This window comes from Gobius niger (assembly GCF_951799975.1).
Source record: "Gobius niger genome assembly, chromosome: 7".
In the NCBI taxonomy this organism is placed as follows: domain Eukaryota; kingdom Metazoa; phylum Chordata; class Actinopteri; order Gobiiformes; family Gobiidae; genus Gobius; species Gobius niger.
Window position 1 is genome coordinate 4,572,171 of NC_136858.1, and position 20,283 is coordinate 4,592,453.

The 20,283-nt window shown below is 43.0% G+C and overlaps 1 protein-coding gene across 1 annotated transcript in view; it reads left to right on the top strand.

Annotated features, from left to right (window-relative positions):
* Positions 1-3,617: 3,617 nt before the first annotated feature.
* The window catches only part of kif20ba (kinesin family member 20Ba), a gene marked incomplete at its 5' end in the record, with an annotated part of 95,680 nt that continues 79,014 nt past the window's right edge, over positions 3,618-20,283 (top strand). The window contains 12 exons of the mRNA XM_079559361.1: positions 3,618-3,659; positions 3,735-3,824; positions 6,130-6,267; positions 8,643-8,781; positions 10,335-10,519; positions 13,617-13,668; positions 14,296-14,481; positions 17,591-17,702; positions 18,526-18,597; positions 18,673-18,819; positions 19,106-19,268; positions 20,033-20,179. Coding sequence (XP_079415487.1) covers positions 3,618-3,659; positions 3,735-3,824; positions 6,130-6,267; positions 8,643-8,781; positions 10,335-10,519; positions 13,617-13,668; positions 14,296-14,481; positions 17,591-17,702; positions 18,526-18,597; positions 18,673-18,819; positions 19,106-19,268; positions 20,033-20,179 — 1,473 coding nt within the window. The remainder of the gene's footprint in view (positions 3,660-3,734; positions 3,825-6,129; positions 6,268-8,642; positions 8,782-10,334; positions 10,520-13,616; positions 13,669-14,295; positions 14,482-17,590; positions 17,703-18,525; positions 18,598-18,672; positions 18,820-19,105; positions 19,269-20,032; positions 20,180-20,283) is intronic.

Sequence of the window (20,283 nt, forward strand, 5' to 3'; positions counted from 1 at the left end):
CTTAACCATCGTCATTGGACATCTTTATACATGCCTTTCAGTCATGTGACTTTTGTTATGGCGGGCATTTTGAATACCGAAGTAGAATTATGCAGTACTACAACATGTAACAATATCCCTACTCAGGATATAAATTATAAAAGACAGCTGATTGACAGTGGCATTTTTAAGTACTTGTAATCATTGCTCAAGAAGATAACAGTAAAAACACAAGAGAGGGAGAGAGGGATATTGTACATCCAAGTACACAATGGAGATAACTCTGGGGGTAATACAAGTGTTGATGGGATATTGGGGTTTTTTCATCTCCCCCTGGTGTCTCTGGCCAGAAAACCACCCTTGCAGCTTTCCCTGCTCCGACCCGAAGCCCCAATACACACTAATGGAATCACGCAGGTAGCGGTATTTACAGCCAAGTTAAGTGAAAAAAAATCTCCATTGTGTAATTGGGTTGTGGCACAATGTAACAAAACACAATTTGTATCAATGTGGCATGTCAAAATCAAGATTTGATTCTTCATTGTAATACTACATAGGACTAAAAATGAACATTACAATTATTATTATTATTATTATTTTTACCAAAGTACAGCTAGCTACTTCAAAAACGTAAATCTAACTAAGTACTGCCCACCTCTGGTTATGGTTATACTTACCTGTATTCACCCCATTCACCCCCAGTGTCTCGTTGTTTTGTTGCTTTTTGTTATCGCTGCTCCAGTCCACTCACTTTTTCCTACCCTTCTCTCGACACTTAAACGCAGCTTGGAACTCACGCATGCGCAGTTGTTTCCGCCGGGAAAGGATTCAAACTCGGACCGCGGCAATGCGTGCCATAACACAACAACACAGCACTGCGGTCTGAGGTAAAAGTCTCCAGAAGCGTCGTCTGCACGGTTTACAGCTCCGGTAAGTCGTGCATTTGTTGTTTTTGTAAATCACGCCGCGGACATTGTTCTTTTTAAGAGCATCCGATCACATAAACAAGCCGAAACAAACGTGTTGACAGCGGTTAGCTTAGTAGCACATCCTTTAGCATAGTAGCACAACGAAACGCCCTGCGGTTGTTTTCATCTTAAATAAAAGGGAGAATCGCAGCGTACGTCCTTGACAGTTCGGTTCATGGATTGTCAGAGTTGAGGAGGCTTCTCTGGGGTTCGTGTGGGATTGTTTTGAAGTGATCACCTTTGCAGATTGGATACTTGACTTAACTATTGGACTTAGTTTTCTATCTCGGGCTGCTAGACTGATGTGCTCCCAGAGTGCTCTCGTGTCAGTTATGGATTGTGAAGTTTACTCCTTTTCTCGAGTACAATTCTCTCTCTCCAGAGAAACACTCATTATTATTATTATTGTATGTGAGCACTCATTATTCTATGAAAAAAAAAAAACTACTTGTAAAAGTACAAATACTTGGAGTAAGTGTAACACCTCTGTGGACAAATCATTTATTATGACTGCTTTATTGACTTCTACCAAGTCATTGAACATAAAGGAAAGGTCGGCCACAGATTCAGTTTTGTAAATGAGGACTTCAAAATATGGTAAAAAATAATTTGGATTGCCATTAGATTAGATAAAAATGCAGTATTGTCAACAGATTTACATGATCCCAAACCATACACCAACGTAAACAAAGAGCCAAAATGTACATCCATCGGTTTATTATAGAAACTTGCAGCTCATTTCAGTTCAGTAGTTTTGGCCACATGCAAATCGAGATTGACCATAGACTGAGGCCTTGTCCACAAGTAGCAGGGCATTTCAAAATCCGCCCTCCTTCTAAAGAAAAAACTTGAGTCCACACAGCCTCGATTAATAAAAACACACCTAACCACATGTGCTGTCAAGTATAAATTGTTTAAATCTCTCCCAAAAGTGCCATTATAACTTTACAGACGTCCTTCACCTGTGCTCTTCGACAGAAAGCTGTACTTGTGCAAAAAGCACCTGAACAATCAAATTATAGGGCAAATTTCAGGTCAGGGTGGGACGGGTTTGAAAGTGCCCATAGATTTTTTCACCTACATTGTTGGCTTAGCACATACAGTTCATTCTTTAATGGCACACAAAGGCTGTGATTTGCTTAAAGAGACTAGATGCAAGTTAGCCATTTTATACTCACTACTGCCATCTCAGGTCATACGTGTAACTGCACCTTCTATATTAAGCTCGTGCATGACGGCACTTCGGACCCGAATTAACACCTTTTGAGTGACAGCGCAGGATTTTAGAGGCAGTTGTGGTGAATAGGTCATATTAGGACATTGTTGGATCATGTAGGGGGAGGAAAATACTTAATTTTAACATTTTTAAGCTCAGTATAGTCCCTTTAAGTCCTGTTTTTTGGGGTAAACGTAGCATTAGTATGTTTTATTTTCTCGTACTACAGAGTTTAGATGTCTCCTGTAGCTCTTGTATGAATTTGATCTCTGCTCCAAATTCGGCATAACGGCGTCGCTCAATCACACACGTGACAGGCACATGTGATGAAACAATGCAGCAGTGAGACACGGGGTAAACTTAAAAGAATAACTGACCTGAGGAGAGCAGCTTCGTAGGGTCAGGTAAAGGCTGCTCCACTTTAGTCCAAACCATGACGCGGTAGAAGTAAAGCCTCATGATAGTTTCAGCTTCTCGTTTCCTGATTGTTTCAGAGCTGACACTGACGTTCGGACTAAACGATATTCATGTCCACACTCAAACGCATCACCGGACCATTCCTAAATCTTCACTTTGGCTGGAGGTTTTAGAAACTTTGTTTTTTATCGACATAGACCTTTGGTTTTGTGTGGATGATAGGCCACATCGTGGGAAAATATTTTCATCATGTGAGATTCTCTGCTACGTTTGGACGGGGCCTAAGTTAAAGGTGCATTGCATACGTTTTTATACGGGAAAATAAAGTTAAAATGTGAGATGATGAACTTTTTTTCCACATAAGTGGGGCTGGGCGATTTTGGAACACAAATTATCAGGATTTTTTCCCCCATATTGATCGATCTCGATTTTCGATTTTATTTTATTTTTTCATAATAAATTAAATACATCTTGCTGATTCATAAAATTAGATACATCTTTTATTCAAACCTCTGCTCAAACATAAACAAATGCTTTCATAAAGTATGAACTTAACGCACAAAAGTCCAAACTCCCAGACTAGGTTCTGTTTGTGCCAAAGAAATGGCTGTAAACCTGTCGATTATAAAGTGCTATGACGATTAGTGGGATTGACCAAAGTAGAGATTGCGATTTCGATTAAATTTCGATTAATTTCCCAGCTAGAAAACACATTGTTTTTCTCTTATTGCCATTTTAACAATACAAAATGACTTAGGCAGTTATGCTATGTGGCTAACAATATGCACTTTTTAAGATTGACTTAAAATTGTATTTATTACACAAATCTACAAGTAGCTCTAAGTTGACTTTTATATGTTGTTGACTATGAAACCATAGACGAACGTCATATTATACAAATCAGATTTTGCAACTTTGTCACATACTAATGCTAATTCTGTGATGAAGACGCTGCTATGGATCCCTGTGTGGACCAAGAAGATCCCCCTCAGACGGATGGTTTGAAAAGACAACGCTCCTCAGACCTCGGCTCCTCAGACCTCGGCTCCTCAGACCTCGGCTCCTCTGCAGAACTCCAGGTACGGCCTCAGCACCACTGGGACTTTTTTTCCCCCTTGTTTCGCTGCATAATGTCATGTTTCTATTTCTGGCAGAATTCAGTTGTGGAGGAGAAGGAGCACCTGCAGGTCTACCTCCGCGTCCGGCCCTTCACTGCAGCGGAGAGTAACACCGGAGAGGAACAGGTGAGACTGTTCACTTTGGATGTTTCTTCTGGAATACACGGAAATTATCCGCAAATATTGGCTTTTTGACGTCATCACCAATAAACTGATAATTATTTTTCGGCCGATAATTATAAGCTCATTGTCTTGAATCTGTGGCTCCAGCTCCTGCATTTCATGACAGCAGTAGAGCTTTCTAACTAAGTCAAAGTCAGGGCTCTAGACAGCGACCAAAGTGCTCGCATATGCAGCTTTTTTTCAGAGAATGTGCGTGTAAAAACAATAATTGGCAGCATCTGTGCGAGCACCCTGCTGGTTCGGCCAAGCGTTTGTATTTTAGTTTATGAAATAACTGATCTATAATATTTTGGAATGATCAGATCACCTAATGCAGTGGTTCCCAAACTTTTTGGAGCCGTGAAGCTTTGGGGGACGAGTCGTGTGTCCCCTACTTTGACGCGATTGAAAACACTGTGAATATCTCATGTAATATTATGTTTATTTCCTCCGTTATTACAGTGAACTCAAGCAGGTTTTCCACATTCAATATTTTTTTGCTCGTCTGGTTTATATAAATTAATATATATAATATAATATAATATTAATATAAATATTATTTTGAAAACCAGGCTGTTAGTGTGAATGGATAAAGTGGAGTGTTTTGCTTTGTCCCAGTGCACCAGGACTCTGAACACTGAACGTCAGACTCTGGTTTGGACTCTGCACTCTGGCCCCACCCCTGCAGTCATACTATCAAACCACTAGTACAGATCCAAATGCGCTGGTTTAAGCTTTTGTTTAAGCAAAGTTAAAGCAGTACTAAGTAACTTGTTTACCTTAATAAATCCTTTCCGTAGTCCCTGTGGGGGTAATACAAGTGTTTATGGGAGGATTGGAGGGTCTTTCATCTCCCCCGGTGTCTCTGGCCAGAAAACCATGTTTGCAACTTGACTGCCATCGGACCGGAGCAACCAATACACACTAATGGAATCACGAAGAAGAAGCTAGCATGCTAGCGGACAAAGCTAACTGTGGGCTAACGTCACTTTAAACAGTATTTACAGCCAAGTTTGAGTGAAAAAGAATATTTCCCTTGTATAATTGGATGCACAATATCCCTCTGTCCCTTCGCCTTTCCTGCCAGCGTAGTATTTACTCTCCAAGACAATTAATAAGTGAAAATCCTAACTTGCTACGACACCTGCAGTTGCGCTTATGGCCTCTAGGGGCAAGAGTTACGTAGTACTGCTTTAATGTTTATGCAGGACATAACCATCTTTGCACGTGCCACCGCTCATCAGCTTGTAAATTTAAATGTGTCAGATACAGGGACAGTCACTGACGCTCGTCCTTCTGCTCTCGCTCCTCGGATCAGAATGAGAGGAAAACTCCTGTTTCAAGTCGAAGTCACCGCCAGTCTAACGTCACGTGCACAGGCTCCTCTCTCTTTATGACCGATATTACAGAAATTGCTACTCAAACTGTGGTGCTGTTCACGTTAAAGGCGTTGCTGTTGTAGCGAGCGCTGACGCAGCCTTAGCCGCGCTCCCGGCCTCTGCGGAGTTTTACACTCAGGTCGTTTCTGGAGTGAACACATTCAGGTCCAGCACAAGCTCATCCACGTCTGAATTATACGACTCTTTTGCCTGTATCAGCGCTTTTCCCTTGTGGCAGTTTTAACGGGTCAATATCTATCAGATTGTTATAAACATTTTTTTATCTCCAAAATGTCTTTGTACCACAGTTTGGGAACCCCTGACTAATGTAACTTAGAAGCCTGTCATACAGCCAAGGATATTTAGTTTAGTTCCAGTGATGTTTTTACATTAGTTTATTGATAGATACAACTGACGAATTTGACTGTATTGATCTGACACGGGAGAACAGATTCACTTTTTCACTCTTGAAGAAAGTCGCTTGGTATCGGCTAATATCGGATATCAGCAGATACTCAAACCCTCAGTATCGGTATCAGAAGCAAAAAAACCTGGGTCGGTGCATCTCTAGTGCCGACTTAGCAGGAATATTTTTTCATAAATCAGATCTATGACCCTAATAAAGCTCCACAGTTCAGCACTGACACATTTTACAGTTTTAAAGCTTCCTACACAGGATTACTGACGAGACTTTTGGAAAAATCTTCCAAAAATCTGCCTTAGAAGAACCCATGTCGGTCGGTCTCTAATTGTGATTGCTGAAACGGCGAGTTCTTTTTCATGAGGAAAACGTATTTGCTTCACTGTATGAGAAGTTAATATTTTTTCTCAGAACTATTATTTGGTTTAACTGCATGGACCTGTACTTTGTCTGCTTGTTTGTGCTGCAGGGCTGCGTGGACATAGAGTCGACCGACACCGTTCTGGTTAAAGCTTCCGGCTCCAGCTCCTCATCGTCAGTGAGGCAGAGCACCGCCAGCACCGACCGCTCCCTTCTACAGACGGGACAGCGCTTCCACTTCACTCAGGTGCTGCAAAGATTAGCGTATAATAAGGAATAGTTGCCGAGACCTGGTGCCACGTCTGTCCACCTTGACCCGTTAGCGTCAGCCTTTACGGTCCTTGGAATGAGTTATTTCTAATAACAGCTGGAGAGTTTTCTGTTTTCTGACAATGTTAGCCACATTCGCATCACCTCGTCACTTCTCACTCCAATTCTTTTTAACCTCTTGACCCCCACCTGAACTAAGCACATTTTCTTCATTTCGGCATTACCCAAATCTAAAAGCTTGTTGAAAAACAGCGTCAAAATAGCTGTAAAAAGAAGGTCACACGCAGAGCGGCCCACATCCCCTCCATTCTTTCAAGTCTCCATTGGCTTCCTGTCAAATTTCGTCTTGAGTTTAAAATGTTTGTCCTGACTCTCCTGGCGTTGTATGGTCAGGCCCCTTCTGTGCTCGTGGACTCGTGAAACGTCATCACGCGCGGCCCAAGTCCTGTTCCAATTCAAAGTTCGCTTGTCAGCAAGTTCGCTGTAAATCCCCTGATGAGAACTTGCTCCGCCCGTTTTACCGAGGATGCATCAGAGTAGACTTGTGCGTTCTCCGCCAGCTATATTTCCCACAATCCGTTTGGTTTTGAGCACGTGGCTCACCGCGAGCCCCCGCCTGCAGCGGCCCCTCCTCCGCGCGCACCGAGCCCCTCCAGCTGAACTACAGCTGATCGCGCGCATGTAAATAAAGTGGAGATGTTCCCGGTTTAAGAGTCTTTTATCCTCAGAGACGTGTCTCCTGTTTAAGATGGTTTTCTGAGCAGTTGTGTGGAAACAACTTTGAACATGCTTTCATTTTCTCACAACATCTGCAACAGTTTCATTTAAAGTCTTCACGTCATGAATAGGTCATTGAGGACAAGTGCATTTTACTTTTACATTGTTTTATTAAGGGGGCACGGCAGACACATCTTTATATAGGAACTTCAAAAACAGTTACATATTTTAAAGTCTAAATTGTTTGTTCGTTTTTTTCAGAATAATTTGCAACCCCCCCCAAACAAGTTCATATTTGACCTATTTGTTTTTTATTATTGTTTCAGTTTGCACATCCGATTTTTAATGACTTTTTAATGATTTATAGGCTATAATTGTAAAAAATAATGCTAAATTGTTTCAAATGTAAACATTTATTTTTGTTTATTGCAAAAGTGTATAATTTATGTCTTCAAAACATATTTCCACTTCGCCTGCAGTGTCACCCTTTTAATTTCATATGAGGTGATTTAATGTTATAAAAGCTCACAGCCCTGTGTTCAGGAGCTACTTCCTGTGATGTCATCGAGTTCACTCGTTCCAAACGCTGAAAAGGCCAAGTCCACACTCGTGAACCCCTCGAGTCCGTACCCCGGAGTTCACAAGTACGGAGTCTACACTCTGAGAATTGAGAAACGGCCATTGACTTGTTGTGCCGCTACACCTGAGAGCACACCCTCTGGTCTTCAGGCCAGGGGCTCTTGGAGATCCTAAAAACTAATTTTAAAACGCTGTGGCCCCCAGACTCTGGAATGGCCTGCCCCAGTCCCTCTGTGAGGAATTTTTTTTAAAAGCATACTTTTGTTTTGAGCACTTTTGTTAATGGATTATTGTTTTTTTTAAACTTTTGTCATTTATTTTATTTCAGTTTTGTTGTTTTTTATTCACTTATATTCTGAACGCTTTGTGATTTTTTTTTTTATCTGTGAAAGGTGCTATACAAATACAACTAATAATTATTTCCATAACCATTTATTTATATAAATAATGTCTAAATTATCTAATGTATACTAATCAAATAGTTTTTTGTTTTTCCTTTTTCAAACATGAATTTGACATAAAATGTAAGACATCTTCAGGTGCCTGTGGTCTGAAACTCCAAATTCCAGATTTTAGAAAGTCTTAAACTTCACATTTTAAAGTGTGCAGCTGTGGCTACTATTCCCCCTATTCCGCCCCGCCCACTTTTGTCACTTTTTGCGTTGTCTCGGCACTTCCGTTGTCCGGACACTTCCGGTCGAGCGCGAAGCCCGTTCATTTTAACGGAGAACGAGGGAAAATATTCTCCGCTCAAATCTGAGTCTTGTTCATTTGCACCAACATGTCAACACTGCACCGTTTCTCAGCGCGGCCAAAAAACGCCTTTTTTCCGTGTAGTGACTGATTTTATGTGGACTTCTCCAGTCCCATGTTAACACATAGGAGAAAAGGGGCGGGCACAATTCATGGCGGCGCCCACGCGAGGCTCCGGAATAAGGTGAATAGTAGCTTACCACCAAGTCTGTCCCTAAAGATGAATGTGATGTAAAGCCTCTTTGAGTGTCCAGAATGTGCCATAAAACCAATGCATTAGATTGTGTGTGTTCTTCCGCACAGGTGTACGGCCCGGACACCACGCAGAAGCAGCTGTACGACGGCACGGTCAAAGACCTGGTCAAAGACGTTCTGAGTGGAGGGAACTCTCTGGTGTTTACTTACGGAGTCACCAATGCTGGCAAAACCTTCACATTCTTAGGTCTGTTTCTCTCTCAGCTTGAGCCCCTGCCCCTTTTGCTCCATGCCCCTGAAGTGGCCTTTTCCCTCCATACCTTTTTATTTGTATTATAGTTTGTTTATCCAAAGCTTTGCCAGGGTCCGTATCATTGGTTTTTTCCCAATACGCCTTATTAGCTTATATTAATAAACTAAACAAGAAATGAACATGCCCTGTGAACATGTTAGTTTATTGTGTGTTTTCAACGCCCACTGGCCCTGTAGCGCAGCAGAGAGCGCCGCTCAGAGAGGGACTGCTGGGTTCTGATTGGCCAGAGGGGAGAGGAACGCCCTCACTTAAACAGGCTGGTCATACGGGATTTAACATTTCACCACATCATACCCCGCCGTTTTGCCGATGATTACATTTAGCCACTGTTAGCACATCATAAGCTGGTGTTAGCATAGCATTAGCACCTAGCTTAGCTTCATAGCCACGTTTTAGCTGCTTTTTTCCTCTACTTTCTGATTTGGCACCTTTTGAATTATTCCATAAACCCCAGAAGAAGGCAGTATTTGACCACAGTGTGCCCACGCGGCAAACCTCGCCTCAAACAATAACAAACGCTTTCCTCCAGTTTCAACACAGAAATCTTCCACCGACTCGTCTAAGCTCTAAAACTAGGAGCTGTGTTTGTGTCCATTCCACGCAGGGAAGTTAATCTGGTAACGGAGCAGTTGGAGCAGTTTGAAGGGGCGGGCCTAACGTGCACAGATTATCAGTGAAATAAACCAATTGGCTATTAGCAGACGTGACGACAGCTGTAGTCCAATCCACAAAATATGAGCTGAATAGAAACTGACGAGAACACAGACCCAAATCTAAAAGCTTCTTGAACAAAGTGTCAAAATAGCGACAGAAATGAGGAGGAAAACGCAACTAAAAAGCGTCAATAAGCAAAAAAAAAATACCCAAAGTGCAGCAAAAGAGGTACAAAAACTCAACCAAAAAGTGTAAAAGCAACAACAAAAGCCAAAAAATGCAAGAAAAATGTGATGAAAAAGAAAATGAAAAACGTGACGACGCCACAGCAACAGTGCAAGGAAAAATATCAGCTTTCAAATGAGGCGTTACACTGGCCTATCGGCTCCAGTTGAGAATCTTTTTAAATTGAAATGTTTTGTCTATAATTTACATTGATTTATTTGATATGGACATAACAAAAGCATCGGACAAACCAGATGCACTGTTTTTAGTATTATGGCTAAACTTTGTCCATTGGAGGCTTTTAGACACATTTAGCAAGCGCATTATGATGTGGATGTTTCCTACATTCTGTGCACAAAAGCTTCTAGCCTGTCGGACCAGGTTCTCTTTAGCACCATCTGTCCCCCTGGGCTAAAGTGGGCCGTCCTGTTACTGAAGTCACTGATGCACATTTTTTCAAAGCTTTTACAGTAGTTATTCACTTTTGACAGTTGTACGTGTTCGTTTAGTTTGATGTGAAATGTCCTAAGCATGGCTACATTGAGTTATGTGTGAATTGTAAAACCTAAATGAACCAATGCCGCTGATCCTCTGGTCCGTCTCCCCAGGCCCAGATGCAGATGGAGGGATCCTGCCCAGGTCTCTCAGCACCGTCTTCAACAGCATCGAAGGGCGTGTTTACAGTGACATCAGCATCAGGCCGCACCGCTGCAGGGAGTACACACGGCTCACCAAGGAGCAGCTGGCGGAGCAGGTTCTCTTCAAGAGGAGCCTGTTCAAGCAGCTCAGAGAGGTGGGCTGGTCATTGTAGTCTCATGCTGGCTTTAAACAAAGGCATGATGCCATTTTCCCGTAATTCGTGACATAACACCGAGTGCATTGGCTCTGGAGATCTGATTTTAGGCTGCCTAAAAACCTTCTGAAGAAAGAAACGAGTCCCCTCTCCATTCGTGGAGTTCGCAACCGAGTGTGTACCTTTGTGATGACCAGTGGTGATTCGTGATTTAGCATGAATTCAGCGTCAAATTCAGCTCCCACGGCGGGTCGCATATAATGTAAACAAGAAAATACTATAGAGAACATTTTTCCAATAAATTAATAATAATAATGAGCTGTGATTTGGTCAAAGCCCCAACTTGACTGTAGCTTCATTAATAACAACGGCTTACACTTGTATTGCGCTTTACAAGCCTGTGTCCCAAGTTCCTCAAAGTACTACATAGTAGTCATTATTCATTCACTCCGCACTTGGTGGTGGTAAGCTGTTATTGAAGCCACAGCCGCCCTGGGGCAGACTGTCCATTTACCACATGGATATAATATGTTGTTCCTGATGTCTTATTATATCAGTGCCCTCTGCTGGACACGTGTGAAAATCTTTCCTTTTTTTAAATTTAGGCTGCCCCCTAGTGGCTGGAATGAGCATTCTGGTTTCATAACTCCGCACAGGAATGTGCTAGAGACTTTTTCTTTTGGCATACTCTGGAATTTATGCTCTACAGGGCAGGGCCTTAAATCATCTCCAGGCGGCCTGTTTGACACCGCTGTGCTATAATGTACCTCGTGCATTATGGTGTAATGCCCATGGGCGTCGGACTGGGGGGGCAAAAGGTACTGAGTACCCAGGGCCTAGAGCAGGGTGGGGGCTCTCCAAAGTGCTGCTATAAACAAGTTCTCTATTGCACTTTCTAAATTTCCATAATTGATTTAACAACTGAACACAACCAGGCTGAAATACAGTGGTTACTCGACACAGAATTTTTAACAAACAATAATGATGGATGAATCTCAGGGCCCTGACACCCCTTTTGATATGCGCCAAATGGTTCAGTCCACACACCGTGGCGTTCAGCACCGCGCGCTTCAACTCAAGTGCGTGTGTTTTGAAGGTGAGCCCTTTACTGCGATGACACAGAGCTAGGAAAGAGAAATATTTGTCTTGCTTCGTTCTTTCGCGCTAACAGGCTCTTATTCAATGCTATTATAGCAGGCCTTGGATGTAACTTTCTGTGATAAATGACAGTTAAACATGAGTCAAGACACGTGCCTCCTCTGTCAGCTTAGCAGAGTGACATGGGGGCCACACCGCCTGCGAGCAAAGCCACTTGTTGCTTGCGTTCGTGAACAAGCAGCAGCAGCAGCAGCAGCGTTCTGCCACGCCACAAAGGAGAAGAGGCTTCCTGTCAAAGCAATGCACATTCATGAACCATCGCTTGACGCACGCCCCCAAAAATAGGATTGATTCTATCTTGTAAACGCGTGGCCCCACTAGCGCGCTGCGCCTCGTGCGGATTGTGTGGTCGCTTCCAATCCGCTTCAATGAAAGCTAAGCAGCAACACAGCGCTTCACATGCCGGCGGTGTGGCCCCGGCCTGAAGCAGAGCGCACTGACCCGCCCTCTCCGCGCCTTCTCTGAAGTTTCGCTGAAGTTTCCCTTGCCTTTATTTACTGTCATCGACTGCCATTAGGCCAAAACAGTGACAAAAGCCACAGGTCGCTCACAAATTAATTATGCAAAGTAGTCGTGCATCTCCAGACTCGTTCATCATAAAAGCGCAGCTTTAGAGACTCCTTTGACGTGGTTCTAGTGAAAATGTATGGGTTGGCCCGCGTCAGACTACTTTTAAAGAACAAGCAGCTAGCAGCACTGTAGCCTACACCTAAACATAGAATTCAAATATGGTGAGACCAAACCAGACTGAAGCATTGGTTTTCCTGTTCATGAAGTGGTCACACACACCGGCAACATAACTGTTTAACATAAGCATTTAAAAAGCATAAGCATTTTAAAGTGGCTTTTATTCATGCCTATTTTATGCCTATTTCAAAAAATTCCTGTGTCCCCAGTGCAGCCCTCTGTTTCTTAGTTTTACATAGACCTTAAAGATATCAAATCAATCATAATAACATAATAGTAGTCTTAAAGTTAAAGCAATCAAACCATACACTAAATAAACAGGATGTAGCTATGCAGTTTGTGTAGCAAAGTTACAATGTAAAAGATATTAACTGCACTGTCAAACTAAACCACAGGATATGTTGAGATGAATATAAAATGTGAATTGACTGAACTAACATGTGGGGAAGGGGCATGTGGGGAAGGGGCATGGGGGGCCCATGAAAATAGTTTGTACCTAGGGCCCAGAATTTGGTGCTATACCCCTAGTAATGCCACAAGGGGTTCCCACACTTCTAATCATTGCACGCTTTTGTCAAAAAGAGTCAATAAGCGGCGCAGCTGTCATGGCAAGTGCCAAATGAACAGATGAACGAGGGGAATCTGAATAACTCTACTTTCTCCCGGCGAGGGTTAAGTGTAAAGTCTGAGGCGTGGGATTGTTTTAGATTTACAATAAAATAAAACTAAGATGAAACTCCCAGAGACAGAACATGTCAAAGAACAGAGACTGCACCGAGAGCTCCCGCAGGTCCATCTGAGAGACAACCGCCTGCATCGTTTGCAAAGCTACAGACAAACTTGCATAACAGGCAGAATTAAACGTGCTTCAGAAGCTTTCTCCCAGTTTGTCATCTTTGCTTAGGCAGCAAAGCACCGCTGTTTCTTCTGAAATAATGAACCAACGTTCTGCTGACATGACCTGAATTATTTTTGAATGTCACTGTATGTGGTTCTACTCGAAGCGTTTAGAAACGTCCATCTCTGATTAGAGGCTGAGACATAAAATCTGATATACCTGGAGGACAAAGCAGCCGCCACAAAGGGCCAGGAAGAGCGGGTTTGCAAAGAGAAGCAAATGAGAATGCTTTTATAAAAAATAAGAGATTTTATAATGGAGCTCTGATAACTGGATCTGTATGTAAGAAAAGTCATCAATTACATGAGTCATTCAATCAATCACTAACTGCTTTTTCTCTTTTGTCCCACACAGGGCGATAGGAATACAACGCTGTTAAATTCAACCATAAAGAGTCTACAGGAAGGTAACCAGGAGACACTGATTGGTATATGCCTGACCAGCATGGTATTGGACTGCTCAGTATATTGCTTTGAACTCCAGAGCTGCTGATATACGTTGATATTTGGTTTTGACTAGAGCTGGGTACCATTCTTTTTATTTCCCACACCAGTACGTTAACGATGCTTGGTTTTCAATACTGATACCTGAATGATACAAATATTTGTCGTTGAGAACCAGAAACAGAACAGTAATGTGTGGAAGAGCTGCAACTTTAGAATATCTGGTTTATCTCCAATGTCAAGAAATGTGTGAAAAATGGGGGAATAATTTGGGGAAAGTGTGGGGGGGGGAATGGAGCAAAAATCTACCAAAAAAAGGGAATAAATTGGGGGGGAAATTGGGAAAATACTAGTTATACAAACTGAGCAAAAGTGAGGGGAAAAGAGTGGGAGAATGAGAAAAATTGAGGCAAAAACAATTATTATTATTTTTAAATGACGTCCTTCAATGCTGTCCCTGGACCAACGGCATCAGAACAGAAAGATTTGTTTTTTTCGATACCAGTAGAACCTAAACTTTTTGTTTTGTTGATGCCTCACTGGTATGGTTTAATGGTACCCAGCCCTAGCTTTGACTTCCCCACCTGCAGGCTCCGTTGCCGGGACGCCCCTGACCTTGGACGTGGGCGAGCACACCAGGTTCTCCGTGTGGGTCTCCTTCTGCGAGATCTACAACGAGAGCATCCACGACCTGCTGGAGGCGCTCCCGAGCAACAGCCAGAGGAGGACCGTGCTGCGCCTGTCCCAGGACGTCAAGGGCAACAGCTTCGTCAAAGGTGAGGGGCCGGGGCACTCTGGGATTAGGGCAACACGGCACTGGTCACAAGTGCAGTCGTCGCTGCCCCGTGGGCTGGAAAAAACCCTGACCCATGCATCAGTGCAAGTGAAGCATCTCTATTGTCCATCACCGTTTTGAGCGCAAAGCAGAAATGTTAATGTGTTAAAATCTTTGTAATTAATCGAACACGTTAAAGTCCCAGCACTACCCTACTGAGATGGAGGCATTTTTTTGCAAACTTGATCTTGAAAACAATAAACAGACTGGGACACATTTTTTTCAGTTCAATCATTGTTTTATGTTTCATGTTGCGCGATTGAACCGAATAAAGTTCCTAGTTTGTAAAGCTGCACTAACAATGGCAATAAAAACGATCCTTATTCTGAAAACAATAAATGGATGGAACAAGGTTCAGTTTTAGTTATACACATGTCCTATGTTAGGTCTGTTATAGCCTTGTTCTATTGTGACATAAGTTTAGTTTGGTTTATTTATTTGAACAGGGATAGTGCACAATATACATTAACCTCAAAAGGGAGAGATGTATTGTACCAGGTTGTAGCACTTGTGCTAATTTCCACCTGTAATCCATGGGCAGACTGATGTCAACAGACAAAGTCATAAAAATATTTATACAGAATAATACATTTCCCCAAAAACAGCATTAAAATCAACACATATTTCATTCATTCCAAAGCATTAATATGCACGCTCTTGCACACACACCAATTACAGGACATTATGGGAACATGTTAAGCCATTTTTTAGCCTGGTGTGAAAAAGTGTTAAAATTTACACATGTGGTCAGCTCTGTTGGCAACATATTCCACTCTCTGATGACCACACTGGAGAAAGCTGAGCTGCCCAGTGCTGATTTACACTGGGGGGTCCTACACTCGCCCCCAACAGTCGACCGAGTGCCTCCAGATGAAACTTTTGAGCTCAGTGAAATAAACTTTTTAACGGAGGAGCTGCAGTACCATTAATTATCTTGAACAACAGACAGAGATTTGAACATATGATTATGTTTTCAAAACTTAATATACTATGTTTTTTAAGAATATGACAGTGATGATATAACCGCGATTTTTTGTCATGAGCTACAATGATTCCAGGGGCCTTAATGCTGTTTTACATGCCTGCGGCCAACTCGTCATGCAGTAACGAAGTGCGGGATTATCATCGCATTTAGATAGATTTAGATCTATGGTCAAAGAGTTCCTAGTATATATAATTTGCTATGTTAAATTTCAACGTATTGGTAAATTTTTTAAAGGGGGGGTATTATGCAAAATCGACTTTTTCAAGCTTTACATCATGTTAGTAAGTCATTCCCTCATTAAAACCATGACTGAAGTGTTGCCTTAGCACATTCACGTATTTTTGAGTAATCTGTAGAAACTCTGATGGCGGCCATTTTAGGGATAAAACGCCTGATTCCTTCAGGAAACGCCCTCAACCTCCAGGATACGCCTCCGACCTTTCGTCACCAGCCGAGTAACCAACCACTGCTCCTCAGCAGAACCCCCTCCCCGCAGTGTCTAGCCCTAAGATGTAAACAGAGTCATGGAGGATTAGCTTCATGTGTTGTGAACCGGAGCCACAGCAGACTTTTACAAAGACACACATCAGTGTTTCTGTTACCTAAACACCCAGGATTAAAACCGGTGACAAGAACACTTATTTCAGTGTCTGGTTCTGCGCTGGGCCTTGATGATGCACAGAGCCTCCGGAGAAAGCTAATGCTAAGCTAAACCTCGAGTCATCACGTGAAAACGAGAAATATGCACACATAAAGTCAATAAAATCACCACACACATAAAGAACCGTTTAACAATGATCACACACGGAGCCAGGCTTGTTGATTTGGAAGTTTATTGCTCACATTTCATCTACAATGGGTCATAGCCGAGTGGTTTTCTCCCGGAGCTAACAAGCTAGCCGCGACAAGCTAACGGGAAAATTCACTGAATACAAGCAGCATATTATGCATTGAAAACGTCACTAAAACAGGCAACTGCTTGAAGCAGCCTTTATGATGATCACACACTGAGCCGGGCTTGTTGATTTCGTAGTTTATTGCTCACATTTCATCTACAGTGAGTCGTAGCCGAGTGGTTTCTCCCGGAGCTAAGGCACTATTAGCCGCGACAAGCTAACAACCTTCACCTTCACAACATTCATTGAAAACAGGCAGCATATTATGCACAAATAACGTCAATAAAGCAGCAACTACTCGAAGCAGCCTTTACGATGATCACACAATGAGCCTGGCTTTACACATGTGTGGTTTATTGCAGACTTTTCATCAACAATGAGCTGAAGTCGATTATAACAAGCTAACGGGTAACCTCGAAAAACCATTGTCCATCTGCACAGATAATGTCCGTCTTTTGAATCGTATGGGCTCCTGCAGATCCTGGTGTCGTCCATGGGGGTAGAGTTAGAGATCCATAGGGCATGGCAGATGCAAAGAGATAGCCTCCAAACAGCAGTTATTTTTCAGGCAAGAGCCCCGTCCAAGCGTCCGGTGTGGAAGGTTCGTCTCCAAATAATATCCTGTGTGGCCATTGTTCACAAAGTGATAAACAGTAGCTCCTTTCCAACAATAAAAATTAAAATGCACCGATCGTAGTTTCTGTTGAGACAACGAGCGCAGTGTTGTTGTGATGCCACAGACAGCGTGTGGAGGGGGCGTGTCGGAAAGGGTCAGAGGTTCTTAAAGAGACAGGGGCCTATTTCAAGTCATTTGCTACCGCCATTTTGAAAGAGCAATTTTATACAAGGCAGTTCTTCTAATTTACTGCATTGACAGACCAACAGAAGGTTTCGTCATCATTGTAGTGTGCTAGAGACTGGTGCTATATGGCTGAAAAAAGCATAATACCCCCTCTTTAATATGTTTTTTGAAATTTAAATTTGGGTCAAGCATGACTCCTAAATATTTAATTTGGTCTACATTTGAGATTTCCTGACCTTTTAATTTGCACACGTTTTAGTAAAGTATTGTTAGTTTTTTCGGTATCCCACAGCCCGAGGTCCAACAGTCGGAAAATAAATGCTTCGATCAGGGTTTTCACATGCATGTTTCTTGTCCTGACCGTCAGATCTGCGCTGGGTGCACGTGGACAGTGCGGAGGAGGCCTACAGAGTGCTCAAACTGGGCAAGAGGAACCAGAGCTTCTCCTCCACCAAACTCAACCAGCTCTCCAGCCGGAGGTATGCACCGATTAATCTAGCGCACTAGAGGAGCTCTGATCAGGATTTATGACACCAATAACTGAAATGTTTATCATTTTCTTAAAGGAACAGGCACTGTTTTTACATACTGAGATATATTTTTACCTTAGCTTAGACGAGTTGATACGTACCTGTCTGGTCTTTACGCGTTAGCATAGCGTTTAGCCTCTCCTCCTCTCCTCATGGACCCAAAGCTAAGGTAAGAACAACATCTCAGTATGTAAAAACGGTGGCCTGTTCCTTTAATGTAAAAGATTTGTTGTGTTGGAAGATGATGACATTTTGTATTCTGGCCACAAATCTGCACATTGTCCAATGTCCAGCTTTTTGCTATTGAAGTGCCTTATTTTCTCAGCAGAACAAGACGAGAGACACAGACCCCTGCCTCTGACTGTAGTTTCATGTTTAAAATGGCATAGTCCTGTATGTTCTTATTGTAGCTCCAATGTGAAGCCCTGTTGTTGGCACATTGTTTAATTCTTGGCCTCCTGTTAGAAGTCCTGTGTGGAGATACTTTATTGGTCATGTACCATCCTTATGTGTTTGTCTTAAACTGGTAACGAGTAGAGCTATGTTCTTGTTAGCGCCATGCTAGGGCACTAGCTAGGCTATGCTAAACTAGCCTATAAACTGAAAGAAAGTTTGTGAAGTCCACATGTATTCGGTTCACCTCTGGACTGGATCACTGCACTTTTATGCTTTAGTCAAATGTTGACGATTCTGGCTGATGTAATTGCTGATTTGGCAATTATCCAGCAAGTTTTGTATCATGTGTTAAGTGTTATCTGCCCTGTCATTCTAGCCACAGTATTTTCTCCATTCGTATTCTGAGGATCGAAGACATCGGGACGCCGCGGGTTTCCACCGTCAGCGAGTATGAACGAATCTGCCTAAATCTACCAAGACTTTCTGAGTTCCTAGATGTCAAATGTCTCCCTTTTTCCTGCAGGCTGTGCTTGTGTGACCTGGCTGGGTCCGAGCGCTGCGCCAAAACACAGAACACGGGCGAGAGGCTGAAAGAAGCTGGGAACATTAACAACTCTCTGCTCATCCTGGGGAAATGCATCAACGCGCTGCGCCACAATCAGCAGGCCAAGTAAGAACATGGGCTAATGGGGCTCATGGCCATGCAAAGGTTTAGCGTGGACCCATGTGGCTTTTACTAAGGCCAATTCTGATTTTGGGGGATTTCTTAGATGAGTTGATGTGTACCTGTCTGGTCTTTGGTCTATTTGCACATGCACAAAGACCAGATATACTTTACAGACATGGCGCCCAGCGTGGACAGAAACATGTTACTACTGTTCATTATCTTTCCCTTTGCCAAGTACCAGACCCACCAACCTGCTGTAGTGTGACATAGCAGTGCGTTTCCTTCCCAGGCTGCTGCAGCACGTCCCGTTTCGGGAGAGTAAGCTGACCCACTACCTGCAGAGCTTCCTGTGTGGGCGGGGCCGGGCCTGCATGATCGTCAACGTTAACCAGTGCGCCTCCATGTACGACGAGACTCTCCATGTGCTCAAGTTCTCCGCCGTGGCTCAGAAGGTACTGCGCTGTTCCCAATATGCATCATAACATTCCAGAGCTCAAATTTACATTCATTTACATGTGTTGATTTACCTCAGTAAATCAACACATGGTTAAACAGCAGGGCAGTATGTTCAGTCAGACCAGGAACTCTATAGTGATGTGGTTACGCAGTAGAAGACGTATGTAACATGAGTACATGAGCGTCACTGCATTTGGAAATGACCTTTAAAAACACAATATCCAGTCTCTAACTTCAAACCAGATAGACTCGCCCTCTTTCATCTGTGATGTGTGGAGCTGCTGTTTGCTTTGTGTAAAACTGTCTTTCTGTGAGCTCCTAACGCCTGCTCAGTGCATTGTATTTCTTACATATTACATACAACTGACCAAACTGGGAAAGCGAGCACCATAAGCACCAACAAAACAACAAAAGTCTGGTTCAAGTCTGGTTAAATACCTTTTGTAAAACAGATGGTAGCCCGTCACAGCCCCACTGTTCCAGCTCATACAGTGGAAGGGGAGTCAGGGAAAGTATTACAAGTTAGCAATGGCTTATTGCCATGCACAGCAACCCGAACAGGGAGGAAATGGATGACGTGGGTATTACCTCGAGGGCATCATCCAGGGTCACAGGTGGAACTTTTTTGGTATTACTACTAAAACAGAGCATGCGTGAAGAGAACGTTTAGAGCTTTCGGCACTACCCTCTGGTGTTCAAGAGGGCTGAGACAGAGCTGAACATGGCATTGCAATGTTTGAGCGTCCTGTTCTTGTTGCAGGTGGTTGTGCTGAACGGCAGGAGTCAGCAGGTTCTGCCTGAGAGGATGAGCGAGGGCTCCTTCCTGATGGACAACACTGAAGACAACCCCAAACGAAGGAGGAGGAGTTCCCTCAATGTGTGGGAGACCAGCCTGGAGGATGTGCAGGTCAGTGTTGTTCTATTGTCCACTCGCGTCACTGCAGTGTGACTGGACAGGCATCTGACCTAACTCACTGCAGAACTGCTTTACTGTCGATAGATGGTCAATTT